Source organism: Prinia subflava, chromosome 3 (genome assembly GCF_021018805.1).
Source record: "Prinia subflava isolate CZ2003 ecotype Zambia chromosome 3, Cam_Psub_1.2, whole genome shotgun sequence".
Classification (NCBI taxonomy): domain Eukaryota; kingdom Metazoa; phylum Chordata; class Aves; order Passeriformes; family Cisticolidae; genus Prinia; species Prinia subflava.
The window spans coordinates 1,792,975-1,807,689 of record NC_086249.1 but is presented as its reverse complement, the minus strand read 5'-3'; the positions used below and the strand labels follow the sequence as shown (position 1 = coordinate 1,807,689).

The 14,715-nt window shown below is 44.8% G+C and overlaps 1 protein-coding gene across 1 annotated transcript; it reads right to left on the bottom strand.

The window, feature by feature from the left end:
- Positions 1–4,101: 4,101 nt before the first annotated feature.
- PCNP (PEST proteolytic signal containing nuclear protein) lies at positions 4,102–13,040 on the bottom strand. The gene is made up of 5 exons (XM_063393766.1): positions 12,890–13,040; positions 9,263–9,483; positions 7,288–7,362; positions 6,772–6,827; positions 4,102–5,869 (listed from the first exon to the last, which is right to left on the bottom strand). Exons 1-5 carry the CDS (start codon positions 12,942–12,944, stop codon positions 5,740–5,742), a joined length of 537 nt encoding a protein of 178 aa, XP_063249836.1. The 5' UTR covers positions 12,945–13,040; the 3' UTR covers positions 4,102–5,739.
- Between the last annotated feature and the right edge of the window lie 1,675 nt (positions 13,041–14,715).

Below are 14,715 nucleotides of genomic sequence, written 5' to 3'. Positions count from 1 at the left end.
ACACCTGCATTTTAATTTTTGCTTAAGGCTCGAAGAATTATGTTGTATGAGGAAAGGGAACACGCAGCCTTCCTGAACAGTGTCGGGACACGGCTGTACAAGAGCACACTGCTAATGACACACCGTGTACACTGAGACTGAACTTGCTTTGGCTGCAACTCCTCGGGCTGGGTGAGGTACCTGCTCAGCCCCCTGGTACCAAGTGTAACCATTTTGGTTTGTTTTAGATGTTATTTCTCTTGACTTGGGTGTCACAACACTGCACCCCAGAGCGAGCGCCAGCCAGCACTTCCATCTTGGCCTCTGCCCTGGGAGGGATATTTGAGCAGGGGTTATGGCATGGAAGTTGTCCTCCAGTGTCACTCTCCTGGCTGAAGGATGAGCAGTACAGCTGCCTCCAGGCCTGGGAGCAGTGCCCTATGCCTTTCCCTTTGCTGTTACAGGAACTTCAAGGCAGCACTGATGTTGAAGAAAGCCTGATTATCTTCTGTGGTTCATCGTAAGGGAATGCTAGGAGCTTTTTAACTCCTCTGTGGGCCTCTGTAAGTAACCAAGCTAAGTCTATAGTTGAAGAAAAGTGGGGGTTTCAAAAGGCTGAGAGCTGAAGGAATAAGGTAGGCGTCTGCTGAACAACTACTGCTCCACAGGGATGCAACTATAGGTGCACAGCAGCCGAGTGAAGCGTGGGTAATTTTTGCCCCGCTTTGTTTCTGCTGGAGTTTCAATCATGCCATTCCTCGCTGTTAAAGGAAGCACCAGTGGATGATGACATTCAGGAGCCAGTCTGACAGCTGGCTGACACTGTGGTGGAACCCCCAGCATCTCTGGAACTGCTCTTATAAGCGAGGCCTGTTCTCCTGCAGAACAGTTCCAGCTGCTGCAGGCGAGGGACCCTGGTCACTCTTGTCATCCTCAAGTGCTGCCCTGCTGGGGAGCCTCCTTACAAGTCTCACGTGACCTTTACAGGACTTAGCAGAAAGGAAGGTTTTCTTGTTCCCCTAGGAAAAGTTCTGTGCTGCAGGCTGTGTCCCTCCTCAGGGGTCAAGTGCTCTGCCTTCAAGCATTGCTGAGTTAAGTGGTGCTTTTAGATGTGGGGTAGTGCAAGCTCTCCTTGCCACGGCGTTCAATTTTGCATGTGAACAGGATTGTCACAGAGCACCTGAGTAACAGAACTAAAGCACCCCTTAGGCCCTGGACTCACAGTTACCTGTCCAGTGCCATGGCAGCTGCTGTGCGTGGCAGGGCTCCCACAGCCACACTTCTGTCACCAAGGCACGGCTGGGATTCTGTAATGAGCTACTGAGCAGCAGTCAACACCTTATTCACAGCTACCATGTTTACAAATCAGGGGAAGCTGGGGGAGAAAAGGAGGGATAATGACATTTTTATTATAACTTACATGAACTTTAGATTAATAACTTGTACTGCCAGGGAAACATCAATATGAGTTCATGACTTCACATTCCAGTGGAGTTCTTGCCACAGAACCACTAACACTTTTGTGTATCCATCTCATCAGGAAATCCAGTCCCAAGAACCAAATTTAAGAACTGAGCCACACGCTGAGCAGAGGTTTTCCAGGCCTTGTTTCACGCCACTGCATCAGGCAATCCATGCTCCGATTCCAGCCACTCCTGCCTCCTCCTCACCCAGCCGGAGTGAGAGTGTCCAGACCTCAAAAAGCTGCAGAGGGATGGGCAGTAAACCTTGGGCTCCCACCACTGCAGACTGCTAAATGCAGGTTTGCAAACACAAATGGAACGTGCTGTGTCCAGAGTTGAAGTGTAACAGTTGATGTTCCGTGCTTTTAATTCCATGGATAACTCCGCACCTGCCCCTGGCAATGGCTCCACATTATTAGCCACGAGCAGCTTTCCCCAGTAAGCACTATGTAGGATGCCGATATTTCAAAATAAGACAACAGTAGATCTTTTGGTTAATGAAACCAGAAGAGATAAGGGATGTGTTAACAGGATAAAGTAAAAAAGCAAACTGTTAATTATCCAGCATTTATGGTGTTCTAGTGAGTCGTGCCAGAGACACCAAACAAATTCTGGTGAGTTTAGAACATAACTTTCCCTTTTGCAGCTTAAGGGCAGAACTACTCAGCAGTCATCAACTTTTAGTTATATAAGGAATTCAAAAACCCAAACCTCTTCGCAGAACCTTTAAGGCTAGCAAATACACAGACAAAAAGCCTTTCTGAAACCCTGTAGCTCCTCCAAATGGATTCACCTTACAGCAGCCTATAAGGAGTTCTATGACAGCAGTGAATTCCAACAGTTTAAAACCCATTTGTCTCTGCAGGGAACAGAAGCTGCCATTTTCTCAAGAAGCTGCCTTTTCCTCCCCAGTCTCTTCGGAAAGCCAGCTTTGGTGAAGCCACTGCCAGCACACGGAATTCAGCAGTCCTGTGAGTTCTGACAAAGGGGTGCCCTCCAAACCTGGCAGCCGGGGAGGTGAAGCTCACCAGGCCTGGTGGCAGCTGTGGCTGCTGCCGCCGTGCTCCCAGGACCACACTTGGTTGTGCCAAGTTCAGTGACTAGCGGGATTGGGTCATCGCTGACACAAGCTGGAACTGGCACCCCTCAGTTGCCTTGGAGCCAGGCTGGGATCTCCTTCCTGCTGATGAAATCTTCATTCTGAGAATCGGGACAAGGCACCTCCCATGCTTTAAAGGAATGCCATTAGTAAGGGTTACACCCAGCATTGTCTGAAACAGCCACCAGCACTTCACTGCACCGTTTGGTGGGGCTGTTTTGGATTGGATTTTTGGGTGGGGACTTCTCTTGCCTTTTGATTTTGGTTGGGTTTTTTTCTTTTTTCTTTTATTTTTTTGGGGGGGGGGTTGTTGGGCTTTTTTTGTTATTTTAATATAGTTCGATGAGTTTGGATCTCTTTCCAAGCCAGCAGGCTCAGAGCAGCCCAGCTGCAGGGCAGCACAGAGAAGGCTGCTGGGTCACTGCTCACATCTTCTCCTTATGTCACCAGCGTGCTGCAGGCTGCTCAGGTGCCAATTCCTGCTCCACAAGCATGAGCCCCTCGGGATCAAACCGCACACGCCGCCATCTCAGCCACTGCCAGGCACACACAGCGTGCTGCACTGGGCAACTCGAGGTCTCCGCACACCTCCTGGAGGCACTTCCACACAGCTACATCCCATCATTGATCGTGGGGTTCAGGATTCTTGAACATCCTTAGAAATAAAAAGCCAAACCAACCAACCAACAAAAAAAAAATCACACCAAGACCAAAGAAAAATAAGGCTTTCTGCATGCAAAAAACACGACTACTCTAAGAGCCTACAGCTTTAGGTTAATCCCAGCTATTATTTGCCTTGCTGATTGTTCAGATCAGTTTGTTCTCACAAGCGTCAGATGTTAAACACCAGCAGACACCTGGCAGTGACAAAATGCAGCTTGTCTGGCACCCAGTCCTCAGGAGACTGGGGCCATCCTGATGGATTTGCTCCCAGGAAGCACAGAGACAGAAACTTGCGTTGTGCGAGGCAAGGACACCGCTCACCTTCAGCTGAGCTGCAGAAGGTTCTGCAGTCTCTCAACCAGGCCTAGGATTATTTATTGACCGTGGAAGTAAGAAGATAAATGTAACTTTTACTCTCTCCGTGGCATGGAGGGTATTTCATAACATGTCTGCTCTTCTGCCCAGCGATTTCCTAAATGATGTTGAAATACAAGGAAATTCTGGGTCTGAACATGTACTTGAGACAAAGATGAGGAAGGAAGTGATGCTAGGTTAACTGAACCAAGGAACAGATCTCTAAGTCATTCTCTTGTTTAAAGTTCTGGTTTGCTTTGTTCCTATACACGTGATTGATATTCCTATAGGATATTGATAATTCTATAGGATTGATTATGAACCAGCTACTGAGGAGCACGAGAAAATGGCTATTCACTGTGGATTACCACTATCTTAAAGGGATTTATTTAGACAAACATAACCACATCTGATGAAAATAAGTGAAAAGTTTGTCTTGCTCAGTTCCAGTAATGCCCAAACTGGTTTTGGAAGTCCTGGAAGTCAGTTTTGAAAGTGTGCTTTGTTTTAAATAAACCAAATATTTCTGCTATGGAAGAAAAATAATGTATACATTTTTATGTTAAGTTTATAACAAGGCTTTTAAAAGAAAACAGTTACAGGTATTCAACTGCATCAGACTTCGAAAGAAAAAAGATTACACATACAATACAAAAATACAAAAAAAATATTTTTAGAACTTACAAACTCAAAAGTCTAAGTGGTCAGAGCTTTCCTAAAATAATAATAATAAAAAAAATACATTTCAAGATGCACTTTCCTTTCTGGACTTGAAAGTTCAACTTCAGCATGAAGACAGTTTTAGAGGCAGGATGAAAGCAATTAATGTACTGAATGCTACAACCATTTCCCAGCTGCAGTTAATTTAGTGGGTGACACTATCAGGTATTTGAGTTTTAAAAGAGCCTTATGTTTGTTTGGGGTAGGGGAGGTGCTGCTGTTGACAATGTTCTATTTAACCAGTTCTGTTAGTAAAATTTTTACAAATATGCAGTCTAGACTGAAATTTATATAATCATTACTAGCGCTGAAATCCTTCAGCACTCTCCTGCAATATGGGAGCTAAGAAATAAACTGACCACATTCATGTCACTGCTGAAAATCACTGCAAAAGGAAGACAGGAAAAGGTCAAGTTTTATTTCTGAAGCTGACATTTGTTAGAAACATCAGGACTGCAGATACAGCATTCTTCCACCTGATAGTGTCCACTGAGGTCACAGGCATCAAGGCTTTTTGTCTTAAATGGCCAGACAGGGAAAGTGCATCTTAGATTTTTCATACTTAAGCAGTGAGTTACTGATTTTTGGTGTGGCTTTTATTCCTTCTAGGCATAGTAAAGAAAAATATTTCAACCAAAAGTGAAGCTTAATGTACATTAGCTTGTATTTTTTTTGGTGGCTTTTGTGTACCACTAGGAAATGCTAACAAGCACTACTCAAGGCTAATGATTCAAAAGGAGCACACTGAAAATACTGATTTACCTTTGTAGTGACTATTCTTTACAGACTGTATCTAATATACAGACAAGGCCCATTTCCTTAGGACAGAACAGGCCACTGAAGGTTACACATCCTACAAGAAGTTTGAAACAAAATCAGAGCTAAGTTACCAGAGCCACTCGGAGCAACGTAATTCCTACTTTGCAGAGACTTAACAAAAGGTGACTGCAGGGAGAAAAAAAATCCAGGTTCTTACAATTTCCTGTGTAAGATTATGTTCAAATTAATTGTCCAGTAACACTTCTAGCACAAGACAATGCTCACTCTCTTTAACAGAATTCCTAGGAGTCAGCTGTTTCTCCTGTTATGAAGAGGGAGCCAGAAGTGAGAATGCAAGAGCATTCAATTTTAACCTGATTAAAGAGACAGTAACCTTTTCCATCCACCTTATTTAATCACTGACAAAAAAAAAATTATCTTAAAAAGGTACCACTCCAATTTCTTTATTATCTGTAACCTTTTGAAACTAATCACATGAACTACAAAATTAGCAAATGCCTTGAAATCTGTATACAAAACATAAATTACCTCTAATTTCAAACTTATTTATTAGTGTACCACTCAAAGTCTTAAAAAAGTGGCTCCAAAGATAGTCTCACACCATCCTTAAAAAAGGAAACTGTTCCTTTAATGTTACACCCTCCCCTCCCCCCAAAACACCCAACTTGTAATCCACATCATTTAGTTATTTTCTTGGTCATGGACATTTCCAAGATGAGATTTTATATTTCGTTCCCATAGCTTCTGGTTGTCAGAAAATCCATGCTTTCCTTTATTGAATGAATTTGGTCCTGCTGAGGTTGGTGTATCCCTGTGAAAAGTAAAACAAGAGCACTTGAGCCATGTGACACTGAAAATGCCAATTTCAAGTCCCAGAAATTACCACACATTTCCTTCTGTTACACCAGGAGCCCTCACTATTGGCAGCTGTAAGCTGGCCACAGAAGTGATCTGCACACACCTCAACATATCTGCATGTCAAAACAGAGCGATGAGATGGGGCAGGAGAGGAGGTGGCAGTGGCAGTAGCTGCTGCCAGCTACGAAGATTAAGAAACTGCGGATCCAAATTTGCTACTGGAGAAAAAGGAAAAACCACCAAACTAGACAACTTCCAGGGGGACTGACTTTAAAAGCAGTCTATCATGATAAACATCTCTAAAATACAGATTCTCAAAATTCATCTCTAATTTAAGTGAAGCCTCCTCTGAAAAGGTCCCTACTTATTTTAGGACTGGTCCCCTACCATCTCAAATCTGTGGCAAGCAGAAGAATTACATGATCTATTATAAAGTCAAGAAGCAATTCTTTGCCCTTCTGAGAGATGATTCTTTTCTTCCCCTTGCACATGAGTTTAAAAACATGACCAGACTACCTACATCCAGGCCATTTATAGAAGGGAGAACCAGAAATATACAAAGTAGAGACAAGCAGGAATTCCTACCTATTACATTTACAAGAAAAAAAATGAGCTTCTATTTAATTCAGTCTCAATTTCTTCCTCAAAGAAGGTACATAAGATTCAAAGTTCAAATGCAAATGCACTACTTTTAATGTGTAGATGACACATTTGAAAATCCTGTTTCTGGAGAAATGCTGGTAGAAGTGCTATTCCACCTCCCTGTACTCCCAAAGCACCCTGGAGCTCTGCCCTGCGCTGGGGAGGAGTTTCACGGCTCGCCCTTCCCCACAGCCCAGCTCAAGGCTGCCCTACCTTCCGATGTTCTTCATGCGCATCTTGGCCTCGGGGGGCATTTCCTCGGGCTCGCTCTGCAGGGACAAAGGAGGTCAGAGCACTTCCAACGGGACCACACAAAGGCTGCACTGCAGCCCCACAGGGCAGCAAAGTCACCCTGGACACAAAGGAGCTCCTGCACCCTCACTCAGCAAAATACAAACTCCTTTGTTCAACTCTAGGTGAGAAGGAGCAGTAATATGACAACAAAATATTTAGCAAACCAGAAGCACAACTTTCCTTTGCCTCCCTCTAATCAAGCCTAGAGAAAGCAAGTATTAATTCAAATTATGTTGAGCATCTTATTTTCAGGGAGAAGTTATCAACATTTTAATGATTCCTTGAACCAACACGGAGTTATTGTATGTTCTTAATGAGAGTCAAAAGAGATGCTTCTAGGTTGAAAATTCATTTATGTTAAAAACCATAAATAACCCACTCTCTCTGCCAACCACACCAATGGTATTTTGTGCTGATCACTGCCTTATTACTCACATCTTCATCTTCATTGAAAGCTGCTGCTACAGAAAGGGTTTTTGGAGCCAGGGTTGGAACAGGCTCTTTAGGCTTCTGGAAAAGACAAAATGCACAAGTAACATAAGTCTACAAACTCAAAAAAGCTACCCTTGGCTTTTTAAATATTTTGATAAAATTAAGTCAAACATCTTCACTGAAATGGGCAACCAGGGGGAAAAGTTTTTGTCTGAATCAAGCACATAAAGGATTCTCTAATGAAAGAAGGAAAATGACTGCTCATTTGTGTGTGATCACTCTGAGCAGCAAGCTGAGCCCTCTCATATGACAACTCCCCCCATGAAGGTCCTTAACTTCCTAGCACACTGCAGGGGTACTCAGGCACTGGTGCATGACATGAACAATTAAAACAGAACCTGAATAACTTGTGGTATTCAAAATTTTTCTGTGTCACTATTTCCATCATTCTTTTGGGATATTCTTATCGATCAATGAGAAAAAATGAGTATTTTCTTCCATTTTAACAACATGACAGCTTCCTGCCTTAAAACAATTCAATGCTTTAAAACTATGATCAGTATCTATCATACAGTCTGATTAATATGAAGTTCCTTTAAAGAATATTTATTTACAATTTTTATTCCTCTGTTTTAAGGGTAAGAAGCTGTCAAACTCAGAAGTGTTACACGTGATACAACAGTGAAACTAGAAGTTACTTCAACAGCACTGAGAAAAAACGGAGTTAGCAGTAACAGATGGCTACTGTAGTACTAAATCACTCCTGGACAGTGCTTTCTCCACTTTGCCTTTACTGGCAATTCTTTCATACACACTCCTAGAAGCTGGTACTGCAGCAGAGCCCTTATGCAACTGCCCACAGCTGTTCTTTACTGATACTGCACAACACAGAAATACCACACCACTATTAACACATCTGTGCCCAAGGAATGGGCGGTGTACGAGGGGAGCAAAAATGACCTAAAAGAAACGGGATAAATTTCAGCACTGTCTCATCTGGTGCACTGTCAGTCACCCACTAAAATTCAGTGAACCAGAAATCCTGAGCCAAGTTTATTGCTGCTTTGGGCATGAGAAGCTCAAAGGAAGCCTTCCCTATTTTCCAGTGTCTGAGCTGACCTGGCTGCATTTACACCCTAGAATGCTGCCAGCCCACATCTCCCTTCCATCTCAAAGTAACAGAGCACCCTTTGAATCCTTTGCAGGTCTCCAAAATGCATTGCAGGTGCAAGGCTAGCACCATTAGAGTTTGAATTGGGTGCAGACAATTACTCATAAGGTACCCATCACCGTGACAGGTGGGAGATGTAAATGAACGATTAAACAGAGAGGCAGCCCTGGCTTGTCCTTGGCCAAGCCAGTGGAGGGCTGCTCTGGAAGTACAGTCACCAGATTCCCACCTGAACAAGCACAAGGATACCTTGTGCTGGACAATCAAGGGGATCAAAATTCTTAGGAACATATGTAACAAAGCCCCATCTCCTGCATTTAACACAAAGAAATCATACTGACCTTGCAAAGAATAGGCAAAGTCCTACAAATATGCTACAGTTCCTCATACTAAAATAAGATCTTTAGAGTGGAAGACAACCTATTAAGCCATCCAGATGCTGTTTCCTAGCTTTACGCATACTGTGCAGTGAAGCTCCCAGCATGCATTTCAAAGCAGCCTGAACAGCTTACCAAGTCTCTCATTTCCCTCAGGAAATTATTGCGGACTTATCAAATCTCATTACAAAATTATTCTGTATGTTCAAAGATCTACAGTTCATTTCAATCAAGTCTTATGATTCCTGAGACTGCTGACCTGTTATTAATCACCTTGAAGTACTTACACATGCACGGCTAGCTGGCCCTGCAGCGCCTGCCTAAAGTCACCCTCGTGGGAATTCAAGGCTTCCTTCTGCAGGGAAACCTCCCCAAAGTACTTCCCCTTTCCCTCAGTATCCCTAAAATTAAAAGCCCCCAGTAAACTTACATTTGATCCCAGTTTGATGGATATTGCAGATGCCTTCTTTGTTGTCTGACTGCCTATGGAAAATCCAAACTTGGACATTTTGGCAGGAGCAGGCTTTGTGGTGAAGTCTTCAGCTTCTTCATTAGCTGCCCGTTTCTCTGCGCTGCGACTCGAACTTTCTCCTCCATTACTGGAAGAAACAGTCTTAGTTTTCACAGGTTTTTCTGCCTCTTCTTCAGGTCCTGGTGAAGTCGAAACAACTTACCAAGATGAGCTACTTTTACTGAGCAGATTGATGGGAGCAGCAACCTCAAAAAGCATTATACTTTGGGTGCAATAGGTAAGATGTTTTTTAGTGACAGCAGTTTCCACCAATATATTTAGTGGACAGCAAAATACAAAGAGGAGAAGAAACTGCAAGCACTCCACTACTTGTAAAGAACTTCTTGTATGAGCCAGGAAAACAATCTTGAAGCACCATCTCTTTATTTAGTATGGAAGTCAAAGTTCATGTAGTAAATTATATGTAGTTGACTAAATCTTTTTAAGTTTTTAAGTTGCCACAGATAAGCGTTCATAATTGGAATCCCAATTCCAAATCTAGAGTAGATAATCTAAGTTAAAAGTAATTCTAATAAATTTCTACAAAATCACGTCCATGCCAGTCTCTAGGCTTGTCTGGCCCAACTCTAAAGTCATGGGAGTGACTACAGTGAGGCCGGCTGTCTCAATCGTGTTTCAAGTCACTGCTTGTCCACATCTCATCTGAAATAAATCTGCCAAGCTCTGCTTGAGGAAGGAATCAGCACTAAAAAAACATATATATAGAGAGATTTCATCTTTTCTGGTTTTGTATAGTCATGGAAAACATAGCAGCTGAACAGAGATCCACAGAGAAAAAACATTCAAGTAATACTTGCACTCCTATAAAATCAACTTCTTCAGCTACACCAAGAGACAAAGGTGTCCTTGGAAAACACACACTGAACAGAGTAAATGCTTCAGCAAAAAGACACTGCCCTGCTGCTGAAATAAGCAAAGCACTGCAGTAGCAGAAGGGGGCAAAAAACCAACACACAGTAAGGAATGGACAGGGAAGTGCTCACAGGAGCAGTTTAAAACAGCTGGAGCTAGCACAAGTTGCTCATCACATCAAAAGGAGAACAGCACCTTCCATGCCCGGCAAATTCCCACCACAGGGGACAGAGCTCTGTGCAGTGCTAATGCAAAAGCTGCTACATAAGATGGAGCAATGGGAGAGAAGAAAGCCTGAGCTGGGGGTCAACAAGACTGTAGCTCTGAGGAAAAAAAAAAAAAAAGGCAAACAACATCAGGAAAGAGAAAAACTAGGGACTCAATCTATATGTATTTGTCTGCTATTTCCCAAATCACAAGCAGTAGAATATACCACTTCTACTCCACTCTGCCACGTATCAAGATAATAAGTGATTGAAACCAAACTGGATTTATCATTCACCTTCGGAAATACAGATCACAAAAAAAATTGTAACTTTAATCGGTTTCACTGATTAAAAAATGGTACTAGAAATTTGATTCAGAAACTATAGATATAAAAATGAAAAACAAAGGAGGAAAGAGAAACAATCAAAATTCACACAAGTGACCTTGGGTCCTGGTAGCTGTCTTAGCACAGTTTAGCAAACAGCAGTCTGCAGAGACTGTGAGAGCATCCCTACAGCTAGTCCCTGAAATCCCATTAAACAGAATGTTCCAAGTCCAGCCTCACCACACTAGAGACTGTGATTCAAGGGCAGATAGAAGATTCACTGGCCTTCAAAGGGCTGCAACCACAGGGCTAAGTCTTCTTTCTCACAACATACAGAATCCATAGCAGCCCAAAATTCAGGGCACAGGCAACCAGTCCAGGCTCTTAGACCAGTGCTAGCTTGAAGGCTATTACACTACTTCTTGCAGCTTCCTTCTTTAGAGTGCAAATTCTCAAATAGTGCTAAGCCCAAGTGAAGCCTAATACCCACATTTCTCACCAAACCCTAGAGAGCATCTCTCTCAGAATCAGTTCCTATCAGCACTGCATCCTGAGTGTTATTTCTACTGGGCTTGACAAAGGATGAACTCCAGACTGCTGAAAGAAACACTCTTGTTTGCTGAGAGAGCTGTAAAGGGCACAGGACAATGGGGGAAGGTGGGAAGGGAGCTGTTGAGCTGTATAATTTCTGCAGGAAACAGAAATGCAGACATATTAACCCTTAAACAGGTCTCTACCATCTCCCATGCCATATATATATTCCAAGACATCAAGGCTGCTTTATTATTTCCTGGAGGTCACACTTCACCTACGGAAAGCACCAGCACTATTTCCAAACTAGACTGGCTGTGCCCTTTTCATGGATTGCAGACACAAAAAGTTGTCCCACTCCACGGCTAAGTTTTTACTCGTGTATCAGCACGCCACACGAGTGGACGACTTGCACCGTCCAGGTGGCTGAAGTGACAAGAGTGACAGTGCCAGCTGCACAGCAGTTCAGGAGCTTTTGTCCCTGAGAGTGCCACCACTGGGACATGTGGGAACAAACCACTCCCAACTAAGTCCATTTTAAGATAAACGCCACTATCTTGGCAAAAGCTGAAGACTGCAAATTGCTTTCAAAAATCCTCAGGGGAACAACTATTTTTCCTTAGGGCCAAGGTACCTCAGCTCATTCAGATCATGTTCCAGCACACAAAACAGTACACAAGGCAGTATGAATTACTGATGCTGCCACTTACTGTATTACTAATACAAAAAACCCCACCCAATACCACCACCAAAGAGCCACCAAAGCCCAGCAGAGAACCAAGAGTCAAGGAACGACCTAAAATCAATACTGTTCAAATGTCAGCTATTTTCAGAAATAACATTCACTGTTGAGGCTATCCTGATTGGTTTACAAGCAGGATTTAATTTTTCAACGGATCTAAGAAGCTCCCTCTCCCTAAAAAAAAAACAAAAAACAAAAAAACAAACAAACAAAAAAAAAAACCCCAAACCACACCAAGAAAGAAAAGCTTTGTCTTTGCAAAGATACTGTCCTCTCAACTTTAAGTTAAGGGAAGAAAGAAGAAAAGAAACATACAATTGAAATTTTAGAGCCAAATAGTGCAGAAATGACAGGAATGTCCAGTCACAATCTAAATACTGTAAGACCAAACAGAAAACATACCGATTGTTGTCAAGCAAAAAACCCTCAAATGCTTAAAACAGCAATTAAAGAATATTCACTGTACCCATTTGTAAAAAAGGCACCGTAACTGCTGAAAGTTAATCTTTAAGACTCTGCCCTCATCCTTGCAGACAGCAACAGTCGTATTTCTCTCAGAACACAGCGTAAGTAGTCCGTGTATTTTTACCAGAGAGAAATAGCGCATTTGCACGGACAAGGCGAAGTTGGTGTATTTTTACAAAAGCGCCTGTAAAGCTGAGCGCAGCAGGCCCGACTCGGCCTCTCCTCCAGCGCAGCCCCCTCAGGCCCGGGCCACCCACTCTCCCCGCAGGGCCGGGCACCGCACGGCCCGGCCCGGCCAACTCACAGGCGGGTGAGGCCCACCTGGACTCCCGCATCCCCGACAGACCAGCCCGGACCCCGCTCCCACCCCACAGCTCCGCGGCGAGAGGCGCTACATGTTCACCTCCTGCGGGCTGCGGCCGCTTCGCCTTCTCCCCCTCGGCTCTGCCGTCCGCCATTTTCCCCGCCTCCTCCGCCGCCTCACGCGCCGCGCACGCGCGCCGCTCGGGCCCGCCCCCGCCAGGCGCCGCTCGCGGCCAGGCCGGCCCCGCCCCTGCGGCGCGCGGGGATGGCGCAGCGGCGGGAACGGCGGGAGCGCGCCGGGAACGGCGGGAGCGCGCCGGGAACGGCGGGAGCGCGCCGGGAACGGCGGGAGCGCGCCGGGAACGGCGGGAGCGCGCCGGGAACGGCGCCGATGTGACGGTCGTCCGGAGCCGCTGCGCACGTGGGCACGGCTTCCATTCCCTCCCCCGGGAAAGAGGGGGAATCAGTCACCCCCCGGCACTCCCGGCATCGCACCCTGAACCCCTGCGTCGCGGGGGTGCGAAGGAACCACGTGCGCTGCCGCGCTCCCCTCACTGCGCGTGGTTTCAGCATTACCTTCCGTGATTCACAAGCATCATTACCTCACTGCCTCCTCCGTGTGTATAAATATCTACAGGGTGTGGAGGTGGTGCACCAAGAAGGAGATCGGTGGTGCCAGGCAATGGGACACGCAGCAACGGGCAGAAACTGATGCACAGAAGTTCCACCTGAACACGAGGAAGAAACTCTTGACTGTGCAGTGACCGAGCACTGGAACAGCTTGCTCAGAGGGGGTGTGGAGTCTCCCTCACCGCAGATATGCAATGTGAAAAATACAGGATGTTAATTCATGTTCTTATGGGTTATGACATATTAAAACTATGAAAATCACTGTATATATGTTATATGAGAATAGAAGTTTCAGTCTGCCTTGAAAATTTGCTAAGACAAAAAGCAGGCACTACCCTGGAATTTAACATTTAGAAAGGAGACAAAAGATTTACGGGAAAACCGGCTGTCTCCTCAGCATCAGAAGACACTCCCTGGATGGCAGAGTCGTCAGATTATTATCTTCAGCCAACACCCTCATTCGAGCATCGAACACCACCATTAGAGGAACATCATCATCCACATCTCCGGAGATGAACTTTTACCATTCATAAATCTGGGCGTCAATACACTCACGGGAAACTAGAAATTGACACCTCGCAGGAGAGGAGGAACTCTTTTCAGCTAAGCCGGAGACAACTATGAATTAGAATAACTAGCTTGGACACAAAGGGACTATGAGGAAATTTTTGCCAGGGGCGGAATAAAGTGTATAAAAACTAAGCCCCGAACAAGGCCAATTGGTGAACCTAGGGGGGACGGCAGTCAGCCAGGTACTGTGGGTGGTTTTGCCGAAATTCTGTAATTCGATCCTTTTTAATAAACCAAATTGTTATCATTTTAATTGGACTACTGTATTGGCATTTATAACATGCAAGAACCATCCAGATGCAAGCCTGTGCCATGTGCTCTGGGACAACCCTGCTTGATTTGGGAGGCTGGACCAGATGACCCATTGTGGCCCCTTCCAGCCTACCCAGTCTGGGATTGTGTAACACGAGTGCAAGCGAGCAGTGACACCATCTTCCCCCACCCCAGCGTGCAAGCCAGTTTGCAATCAGAAGAGGCTGTTCCTATGGAGGAAGAGCAAATGACAGAAGGGACCCAGCACCCAGCCCATGGCAGGGGGTTGGAAGTAGATGAGACCCCTTCCTGCCCAAACCATTCCACAGTTCTATGACACTCAGCAGCACGTAGCTCCATTGTTGTCTCTTCCCTTGAGGAAAGAGTCTGCCTGAGTGAGGCACACACACTCACACAGCCAGTCCTTGCACTTCAGGGCTGCCCAGCAAGCTGAAGGCAGCTCTCAAGCATCAC

Coding starts and splice junctions, on each gene's coding strand:
- PCNP (XM_063393766.1), bottom strand. CDS start 12,944: ATGGCGGACGGCAGAGCCGAGGGGGAGAAGGCGAAGCGGCCGCAGCCC. Junction 9,484..12,889: donor GCGGCCGCAGCCCGCAGGAG/GTGAACATGTAG, acceptor CGACTTCACCAG/GACCTGAAGAAGAGGCAGAA. Junction 7,363..9,262: donor CCATCAAACTGGGATCAAAT/GTAAGTTTACTG, acceptor TGTCTTTTCCAG/AAGCCTAAAGAGCCTGTTCC.